The 11,149-nt window shown below is 39.2% G+C and overlaps 1 protein-coding gene across 1 annotated transcript in view; it reads right to left on the reverse strand.

Annotated features, from left to right (window-relative positions):
• Positions 1 to 755: 755 nt before the first annotated feature.
• USPL1 (ubiquitin specific peptidase like 1) overlaps positions 756 to 11,149 on the reverse strand; it is a 10,418-nt gene continuing 24 nt past the window's right edge. The window contains exons 1-8 of the mRNA XM_010147917.1: positions 11,108 to 11,149; positions 10,435 to 10,563; positions 8,658 to 9,303; positions 6,432 to 6,518; positions 5,888 to 6,017; positions 4,645 to 4,770; positions 3,813 to 3,973; positions 756 to 2,644 (exon numbers count right to left, since the gene is read on the reverse strand). The exon at positions 11,108 to 11,149 is cut by the window's right edge and continues 24 nt beyond it. Coding sequence (XP_010146219.1) covers positions 756 to 2,644; positions 3,813 to 3,973; positions 4,645 to 4,770; positions 5,888 to 6,017; positions 6,432 to 6,518; positions 8,658 to 9,303; positions 10,435 to 10,563; positions 11,108 to 11,149 — 3,210 coding nt within the window. The remainder of the gene's footprint in view (positions 2,645 to 3,812; positions 3,974 to 4,644; positions 4,771 to 5,887; positions 6,018 to 6,431; positions 6,519 to 8,657; positions 9,304 to 10,434; positions 10,564 to 11,107) is intronic.

Here is an 11,149-nt window from a genome sequence, read left to right on the forward strand (position 1 = left end):
GTTGCAAACTCTGGCACAAAGCTTATTCTATTTATTCTACTTATTATATTATTTTACTCAAAAAATAACTTGGCTCGGAAGAATATTCTGCCAAATCACATTTTCAGTTAGCCACGATGAAATCTCAGTAAGTGACCTAACTTTAAAGAGAAAAATGTTTACCACGTGACCATCTTTCCTTGGGTCCAAGGGGTGTATACACCCAGGTGAGTGTGATGAACAGTGGTTCTGAAGAGTTCCTAACAGAATACCAGCCTGGAGTTTAGTGCAAACGATCTTTTTATCAAAGGATGCAAACATCCCTGATTACAGAAATTTGGTTTTTGTTTTTTTTTTTTTTTAAATGTCAGACAAAAATACTTCAGGAGTTGGGTGATCCTGTAAAATAAACCATTACTACCTACCAGCCTTACACCGTGACATCATCAAGACTACTGAAGTTCATTATTTCTCAAACTCAGCAGAATATGGATACGTTTTCCACATTAAAAGCAGCAAAAATTAAGACTCATAGGAGCTTTTAATTAAAAATCATCACCGTATCTGACAGCTGAAATGACTGCTTCTCAGAAAATAAAATGCATTAAAACCGTATTTGTCTGCAACAATAAAATTTTAAGAAAAAAAACAACCTCAAATGTAAATTGTTCAAGTACAGCCAGAGTGCAATTAAATTAATTAGAAAATATAATTTAATAGTGCTTTGCTTCAAAACATACATATTAAAAAATGCTTAAAACCAAGAAACTGAGTATTTACCAAGTTTCAAAGAGAGCCTCATCAAAATGGGGTAAATCTATGTCACCCGCCATCGAGCTTGGCGCTGACATGGAGAACAGGTCTTCGAGGATATCTTCCCGTGTAGGGCTTTCAAAAGCAAGTTTTTTCACGCTGGGTTTGCTCATTGTATGAAGTTCCGAGTGACTGCCCTTTACAGGACTGTAGTAATTGTGGTCCTGGCTTGTCACGGCCGCACGTGGCACACCCGTCTTCTCATCGGACGCCGTCGTCGCAGCGCTGCTATCCACCATTTCCATATACATACATTCATCTTCACTTTTTGGAGCCTCTAAGGAAGCAACAGTCGAAGCAGGGGACAGTAATTCCGCCAGTATTTCATCGCCGTCACTATGGCTGGTGCAGCCCGGCAGAGTGTTCGCGTTCAGCGCAGATCCGTTACCCGCGACATCGATCTGGTACTGCAGCTCCCTTAGGAAGCTCTGCAGCAATTCACTGTCGCTGCGGGGCGCGCTCTGCAACGGGATGCTTACAGCTCCGCTCGCAGGTTTTTCACCTGCTGTCTGTTCCAGGGCTAACCTGTCCAGTGAAGCCAACTTCTTCTTTTTAGCGTTAAGTTTTTTTAACAGTTTTAGGCGAAGTTTTTTCGTTTTGTCACTATCCGACTCTCCTGCCTTCCCAGAGTTACAGCAGGGTGAATGGGACTGACTCACTCTACCCGCGGCACCCAACGTGCTTCCTGACTTATTCCAAGCCGGGCCTTCGACAGCGGCATGGCTTGCTGTTGGAAGAGGAGCGCTTTGACAAAACCCTTTGAAATTGGATAAAGGATGAGCGTTATTACTCCGAGGAAGCACCGACCGGGGGGTCTCGGCCGGTCTGTTTGTACCTCTGCTTTGAAATCCACCGAAGTTACTTGCTCCCTTGACTGGCAACCGCACTTCGCTTATTTTTTGCATTGAGGGGGTTTTGCAACTTATCTCATTCTTGAGAGCTGAGGCACTGGAAGGCGTACAAGAAGTATTCTTGCTTAGTAATTTCTTTACCCAGCTTCCTGCAGATCCTCTCTTTTGGTCTGTGTGTGAAGGCTGAAGGGAATTATTGGCAGCAGCAGAATTGGCAACCTGAGAATTAACCACAATTTTGCTCGTGTCTTTGAAGCCAGGTGATTTTTGCATAATATTCTCTACAGGTGACAACTTCTTGCTTAGCTGTAGTTCTGAATTTAATGCACGCTCTCTGTTAGGGAATTCAGCTCTGTTACCTGTTCTTGGAGCAAGGGATGAGTCAGATGGGTCAGGGTTGTGTCTTTTGGGCACAGGAGGAGTATTATTTGCTGCGTTCAACTCTTCTAGAGGTAAGCAAATGCTGGAATTTTCATACAACATGCATTTATTGTTCACAGCAAGACTAGTTCCAGCAAACCCTGCTGTACACGGAGCGTTAGGCGAAAAAGCTGATTCCAAAACACCACAGTTATTTCCTCCCACCACCTGTCCGTTCAGCAGCGATTTACCTTCTGAGTCAACGTGAATTTCTTCAAGCATCAGTGTTACAAGATCATCGCTTGCCAGACTTTCTAATCCACGATGACCAATATTTTCATCCTCAGCTACCAGCTGCTGCTTCTTATCTGGAGTTCTCACAGAATCCTCTTCGGGATGTTCTGCAGGTATTTTGTCTACAGTGTTATCAAAACCACAAGGCGACACTGTGGAATTTGACTGTACATTATTAAGATGAAAACCTTCAATATTTTCACTCTGGCACTGTGAATTCAGTTCTTCTGGCACACTGGATGTTTTCTTTTCCCAGATAACAATATGAATCTCTGAAGGAGGAACTTCGAATCTTTTATGTGTCTTGCAATATGGCCCCTTTAAATCATCACATTCAAGCCAAGTTCCTGAAAAATAAATGGCAAACAGTGTAGAGACTCAGAGACGTTTAAAACTGAAGTCACTATCCTCAGACACTTGTCAAATATTTTTATTAACCTATTCCCCTGACAAGCAGAAAATAAAGGTGTTTTTTTTCTCCATTTTTTGTCAGATCAGAGAAAACTGGGAGATTTCCACCGTAAAAAGATCACACCCAAGCAGAACTTGCAGCAATATTATTACAGCTCAGAGTAGGTCAACCGAAAAAACAAAGCTAAAGGTTGGGTTTTTTTGTCTGAGCTAATGATGCTGGCGTCTTGTTTGAAAATACGTGCGCAGGTCTGAGGGAAGAACCACCTCTCAAATTAGGTTTCTCTGTAGACCTTTACATCGCTTGGGTGGGAGGCACAAGGGTTTAAGAGAAACTGCTTATTTCAATAACCTGCCTCATCCTCTGCAAATTGTTCGTAGATGATGAGCAAATAGTTTACAGCTTAAAGAATTTAAAAACAGATATATATGATTTATAGGATATTCCTAACTAGGCACTTCCCAGCCACCTCCTCTTCCTATTTCTTCTTAAACTCTGGCGGTATGGTTTAGATAGTTTTCCTGTTGTCAGAACACTTGATAAGACTGCACTCCATTCTCTACAAAAGCACGAGAATCAAAATACCAACTTTTCACCTTCGCTGACCATGGGGTTCCTGTCAACGGTACAACCATCACACCATCAGCAATGTTTCTAACATGGATTCATGCCTCAGGTGCAGCAAGGTTCAGAAATGAAAAGACACTTCATTAACGTTGGTATTTCCATAGGTTCCCTTGCTTGCAGCCAAGAATGGATTAATAACTGGCTTCAAAATAACCAAGACAATTTGTCCCACAGCCATGCTCAAGCTGTGTTTAAGTTTTACAAAGCTATGAAAGGGAACAACTCTACCCAAATAACTTCTGCCGGTAAGTACAGTGTAGGACAGAACTGCTCAACAAATCAGGTTAACCAAAGCGAAACCTTCACCCTGCCTAACAAACTTCCCACAACTACTCACTAAATTTTAAAATGAAGTTTAGAATACTGACAAAACAAATCCTTGTCATTATACGGACTGTTAAGACTATGGCAGAAACCCATAAAACAGTATTTGGTGTAGACTGGAGAAGTATTATAATAGAATTTATGGTTCTTACCATCAGGATTCAAAGACCAGGTTATGAAATGCTTCTTATCTGTCTGATACTGAACAATAGATGTTATTTGGTAGGTGTCTTCTTCAAACAGGAACGAATAGTTCTTCAGGTTGTTATGTGGCAAGCCTTCTACGAAATGTAACATGAATACTGAGGGTACTCTAATAAAGAAGCAATAAAGAACCGGTTTATTACAACAAAACAGTGGTAAAGGTTCCTACTGAAAAAGTGAGGCATTTCAAAGAGTCCTGCCCCTACTATTCCACTTCCACACAGGACTCTGTGTCCTGGGTTCGGCTGGCAGAGTTTCACAAGAAGCTGGTAGTCAGGGATTAAGAATACCCTACCTGGATATTCCATTTTGTTACAATTAGGGGAAAAGAACCAAGACCACATAAGATTTTGGGAGTGGGGAAATGGTGAAAAAAGCAAGGCGACAACTGTGCCGTAACCACAGCAGCGAAGGACACTGTTCCCAAGTCAAGCCAGTAAACAGATGATCAGACAACAGTTTTATCTGCCAGCAGCAGGGGTTGTGGAAAGGCTGACACTGGATATCAGCTGTATTTACTACCTGGAAGTAAGTATTTATGACTTGGCTCAAACACGTGTGCTGGTCAGCATGTCAAACACTGCTCTGTGTTCCTTGCTTATTTAAAACTATGTGCCACCTCAGCATTTAAGAATGATCTAAAATCTTTAAAAGTGAGTATTTATCAGAGTTTAAAGTTTAGGATCTCTCAAAACCAAACTATTCTCTTGAGTTTACAGAGATACATTCACTAAATGAAGTCTCAGAACTTTATTTTCCAGTTTACATATTCAAACTTACTTTTCCAGAATCATTTGTCTTCTTTGAGATCTGTCACTACAGTTATTACACGGTCCAACATGAACAGCATTAAGTGGATGCCAATCAGGGATTATATTCGTGAATGTCGTTAGTGTCTTCCTACATCTGGGGACGCACACCAGAAAAAAAGAGTAAGTTGCGTTGCTGATCAGAAAACAATGAATACACACACTTTACTAGGAGAAAAATGTTATAAAAATGTTAAGACAAAGCCAAATCTTATTCATATTCATAGCATTTATATGACTTTCACTGTGGCTGCATCACACCCAAGTCAGCACTGAACTCAAACAGTATCAGTCACTGTTTGTTCTCAGCAGCTCTGAGGCCTTCAGTTTGACGTTATTTTCTCTTTTCTCCTTCAGCATGTTATCTCTGTTTCCTTTCCCACATAAAATAGAGCTTGTACCAGGATCCAAATAATCTACCAGCTAATACAGAATCTCAAGGAGAAGGAAGCGGTAACAAATTAACTCAGAATTCATGTTACACAAGGTCTTGTTTTCAAAAAACAGTACATTCAGAGCTGAGATTACAGAGAGGTTATATTGTATGCAAATACAATGTACGGGATATTGAAGTGGAACAACGTCGTTTACCCATTCATTAGCTACAGAAAGGACTTCCTTTTTATTCAACCTAACCTAGATTTTTCAGCTTTTTTAAAAAGCACACTATGTAACAAAGGCTTTTGAACACCTCCTCTTTACCAGGACTACACATTAGCTGGCAGTGTAACAGAGAGCATTAATCTCACCTCACTTGGGGATCCAGGATTTTATTGTATAAACCTAAGATAGTGGACAGAAATGGGTATTTTTCAAGTAAAGTGACCTGTCTTCCGAAGGTGCCTCTCATTTTCTGCTGACTCTGAAAGGAGCCTAAATGACTAGCTTGTACCTGCAGCCACACAGAACTAAATCAATCCTCAAGAAATTACTTCCCTGTAATACTACTTTAAAACAGATAAATTATGTGATAGAATCTCTGATTCTTTGTAATCCAAATGAATATTACAGGCATTCTTCCACAGCAAAAGTGTACTAGGCATATATTCTTTAGAACCACACCACTTTCTATACTCTCAGCAAAATACCAGAGTGAGCATGGCTGTACAAAACCTAGAGATCAAAAGAAAATCAACTATTATATGCAGATTAAAATAGGTAAGGTAGAACAGTTATATAGAAGCTACTTAAATTAAATAAAATAAAAATCTCACCGGTGCTGGTATTTGTAGCCACAACATACACATCCAAAATTCCATGAAAATGAATGCCAGAATAGTTTCTCCACTTGCTGATCCAGTTGTAAAAGTAGAGGGAGTGCAAACATTGGACTCTCCTTTGCACCTTCGAAGATGGGGCAGAAAAAAAGTCACTGAATATTTAAAATCAGATTTCAGTACTTCAAAAAGGAAGAAGATAAGCTTATTGCTATGATTTTAATTCCTGTTATCCCTTCAAGGCTGTATCGCTAATCCTCACACTAAAGGGATTGATCTGTGTTAATAGGTTGTTATCAATAAAAATTTCATGATGGCAGCTGAGTTAAAGATGAGAATACGCTCTCTAAAAAGTCAAGAACAGTCAAGGGACAAACCAGCTGGTGACACTTTAAAGTATGCGTATGTTGCCAAGAAACAATATTTGCAAGCTGTCTTGGATGCATACGTACATACGTATTTTTACGGACTGACATACTACAAGGCTTTACACACAGATCTTCCTGAAAGCAAATCCTGAGATGCTGCATTAATGACTTACCCAATTCACACTTAAGCTGAGGCTGAAGCTGTGTAAAAATCCTGTTTCTGATTTCATTGAGATGTGATTCTGCTTTTGGAAGAACATCTAAAGAAAAAAAAAATGCTTTCATGTATTGATATGTAACACCCCCACCCTTCCACATACATATGTACCCCTAACATTCTCATTCTCACGTACCCCTAACCCCTCATCCTCTGCAAAGCGATGCCTTTCAGACTGACCTATCTGCCTCAAACTATTGGTAAAAGAGCCAATGCTTGGTGTCAATTCATTTGAAATTTAGGGAAGTATTTTCAGAAGTTACACACATTTTGCTGCAGTCTGCTAACCAGAAATTACTCAGCCTGACTTAAATAATGGCTAGGAGTCTATGCCAGTAGCTAGATAGTAATGGCAGTCGAGGATAATGTAACCAGACATTGCAAACCCTGGAGAATCAGAGATTAAGAGCAGATTTTAAAATGTAAACATGAAGATCAGAAGTACAAAAATTTGCTTACATGCTTTGCAGTGGTCATACAATCCATAATAAAAAAAATTTACATGTGTTGTTCCGGATTAAATAATAATTTCCTAAATAGTACCAATTACTTTTACAATAGGGCACATTATATACCTTATTATGTATTTTAAAATTACAAGTTATGCTGTTCATACACGAACACATTCTTTAAGCATGAGCACAAACATAACTTTTACTACAGAATCATGATCATAACCTGCACAAATTAAAGGAAGGATTCAAAATAGCTGTGGGAATGACTTCTTACTAACAAAACCTACGTATATAAAAAAGGTAAAAATAACTTTCTTGCAGCTCTGTTGCTTGTGGTTGTTTTTAAAAACAACCACATGTTAAAGATGCGGAAAAATTTCACAGAAGAAATGTTACAACAACTCTTTTCACCCAATCCCCTCTCCACTGTTGCTCAAATAAACTGATTTGTTGTGCAGCAATTCCTGGAAATGGAAAGGTTTAAGTTCTCTCAAAGGACACTATATTCCAACGCCTAACATCCCCATGGAAGAGCTCTCGAACACCCGAGCTCCTTTGCAAACACAGCACAACAGAGAGGAAAGAAAATCATCTTGGACAGGTTCTGTGATGGTAGAGGGCTTCCAGGTAATAGCTGAAAACCTAAAATCAAGCAGCCTGACTTTCTGGCAAGGAAAGTGTATGAACCACTGCAGAATGTTTTTGGATTTTTTTTTTCCCCTCTGTAAAATAGTATGATTTTCTGCCATGACGTGGACTAAACCAGTTTTGATAAACCTATTCTTTTCCCCAGGAAAGATATGATATTCTTCAAGTTGCTGTTTTGGGACTCTGTGTATAGTCAAACACAGATTTTTCCTGAAACCTCTACTGAAAAAAAAAAGAAATCATGAAAGATACTGGCTAAGCAGAGATCTCTATTAATTCTCTAACAGATGATCTCTTAGAAGTTCAGACTTATGACACCAATGGGTCAGTTCAAAAGGACTAAGAAAAGCAGATCTTAGTTTAAGAGTCTTAAAACTGAATCCACAGCACAGAAAATGACCAAGGGCCATACTAGCAGATGCATCCTCCTCTGACTACAGCCGTGCTGCCTGGAAGGTTGTCCCCGTCGCTGCTCCTGCGCTCAGAGGTTACACACCTCAAAACTGTTACGCTGCACATGCGAGTACTCACTCACCCTTTCCAGACAGTATGAACCAGGTTAACGTGTTTGACTAATTTTGACCGAAACAGGTTAGGAAACACTATCATCTACAGACCTCAGGGGAAGCATTCCTTCCACAAGCGCAGCTGGAGCCAGAGGAGAACATATATTCCCAGCTTTACTATGCAACTGCACATTTCTGCCAGGATATAAAACCACAACAGGAATTTTTCTGAAGATGATTATAATAGCACCCTAATATGCTAACCAGAAGAGGGTACAGAAACAAAGTAAAGCTCAATTACATAAACAAATCAGAAGTTTTCTACGTGAGATGTGACAAAAAAGTTCCAGAGATGCTCGGTGTTTGGTGCTTTCAACGTGTGCAATTTTGCCTCAAGAAAAACAATTTCAGAGTTACCGGGGTTCTGTTAGATAAAGCACACATTCATGGTAATGAGCTGTAACTCATGCTTTTGTGGTCTTGAAACAGAGGCAAGCTGCAGTGCGCTGTCCACGTATTTGTAGCAATTTAGATCAGTCTGATTATCAAGAAACAGCAGCTGAATTTACTCACCTTTTACTTTACTCCTTTTACAGGTATTGAGAAGCACAGTTGCTTGATTATATTTTGCTAAGAGTTTCTGCAGTAAACATTTTCCATCATTATATTCTTCTGCCAGAGCAAATTTTAGCGTTTCTAAGTGTACCAGTGCTGACAAAATACAATCTAACCAACAAAGATTATGCCTGTTTCTCCACTGAAGACATAAATTTGTGTTATGAGGGGAAACTTTATCATCTCTGAGCAGCGTTTCGGGTGATGTTGAGCAAAGTTCCGAACTTGGCAAGCGTTGTGTTCTGGGACTAGGAGTCTGAGGAGGACTTTCTGGATGGTTATTGGTGTTGTTGGTTGTTTCCTTCTGCATGCAGGACTCCCCATTGTTACTAGGCCTTTGCTGATGGTTTTGCAAGACATCATGTAGGCTTGACTTGGGAAGACATACGCCATTCTGATAACGTTTGACAACAGGGTCTGTATTAATGGTGTGCTCAACATTTACATTACTAGTTCTTGCTTTTTGGGGATGTAATTCAACACGAGGAGAGTCACCGGCATCATGCAATTTTCTTTTCTTATGCGTAGCTGGAACTTGATGATTTTCTGAATCAGCAGAAATAATTATGCTGTTTAACGGTTTATAGCCAAGTGGGTAGATACACTAGGGGAAAGAAAGTGACAGTGAAATCTAAAAAGCAATTTCAGGTGACCAAGAGCTAAGAAAAGTACACACCATATTCTTAAAATAGAACATAGGATTTCTGTGAAGTGACATTTTAATGAAATCAATACATAAATTCAACATACGTATGCCAGGAAGAGTGTTTTATCCAACCACTCTCTTATAAGCAATTGTGAAGTAAATATGTCAGTAGTGATAATCAACGCCCCTTTTCCAGTAAATGCTTCCAAGCCCTGAAAACAACCTAATTTTGCTAAAAAGAGTCCTCTTCTCTTATTCTGCTAAATCCACCACTTTAGGGTACAGATTTGGCATTATCCTCTCGTGCCTGTGAGACTACTGGTGCCAAAACTGGCAGGGTATCTTTCAGGCTAGGCTGATGCATTAGACCACGTGACGGTAGGGCATCACACATATTGCTATTCTGCAACCAGAATATAGTCAAATCCACTATTACCAATCTCCAGAACAGTACTGTGATTATTTAAAAGCAGGAAGGGATGGGAAGAGCAACTCAGAGACCCACACCTAGTCTAGTCTCCATCTACTGATTTAAGGGTGCCAGTCCATATGGGATTGCTGTATGGTCCCCACATACACAGAGCAATGGCGAAGGAAGGGGCAGCAAAATCACAACCCAAATATTAAGCAGCACAGAAATCCAGCTAAGCTTAAACTTACAAGGGAAAAAAACTCAAAACAAAACACTGTAATTACAATTACAAACCTACTTGCATTACCCAGACTTAAGAAAGGTAAATGGGAGACTCACATCTGCAAGATTCATGTATTAGTTACATGGATCATCAAATTTTCACCTTGTATTTTGATGTGTACAAAGTTTATTTAGTACCACTTGTGTTCCCCTGTTAGGTGAGCAAAACTCTCCTCACTTCATTTTAATCTACTCTTTTTAATTCTTTAGGGTAGCAAGCTATGCCTAAGCACTGCACGTACACAGGTTAGTTATGGTTTTGTCTATGTACAGGCAAACATCGTCCAGCATACGGACTCAAAGGGGTCCTGTTTCAACAGTCTGCTTACCACCAACAAAGTCTTGTACATAAAGGCCTCTGCACAACCAAATAAAACCGTTAATTAGTGCAATACCTGAGGATTTTCACAAAGGAAAATGGACTCTTGAAAATTAATGTGGTAAGTCCGTAATACTTGGATCCGGCCCTTTTCTTTGCAGACTGGACAGTACTCATGTGCAGTTATTTCCACGGGAGTACAGTTCTAAAAAGGAAAAAAAAAAAAAAAAGAAAAAATAGCATAAACATGTATTATCCCAAGTTAAGACATACACACCAAGATAGAAAACCAACTTCTAAATATAATACCTATTATGATATAAAAAAGTAAACCAGACTTTTCTTTTAGTATTAATAAGATATATATTCTTAAGGTAAAGCATTCTAAATAAATTTATCTTTTCATTTAACTATTCAAATATTTAATAAGGTATCTTTAACAACACAATTATGCAATACTTTGTTCCACTTGAACTAAACCACAGGACACTTATTTCCAGGGAACATAAGCTCAGATCTTTGAAAGACAAATCAGCTTTCATAGGAATGCCAACAGTTGTAAAAATAGTGCCAGTAAAAAAAAAAAATCATAGGCACAGATTTACTTAGAATAATCTTTCGCCATTGTTATAGATTTCCGTGGAAAATAATTTTGAGAATTTTGGTTGTAAAATTAAGACCAATTAAAAATCTCTCAAAGCAGAGAAAAGTATGAACTTTGCACGTATGTAAAACAAGTTTCAACTGACTTTTCCCAAATACCCCACCATGTGGAGTGTCGATTTCCCTAC

Source organism: Eurypyga helias, unplaced genomic scaffold (genome assembly GCF_000690775.1).
Source record: "Eurypyga helias isolate BGI_N326 unplaced genomic scaffold, ASM69077v1 scaffold10600, whole genome shotgun sequence".
Lineage (NCBI taxonomy): Eukaryota > Metazoa > Chordata > Aves > Eurypygiformes > Eurypygidae > Eurypyga > Eurypyga helias.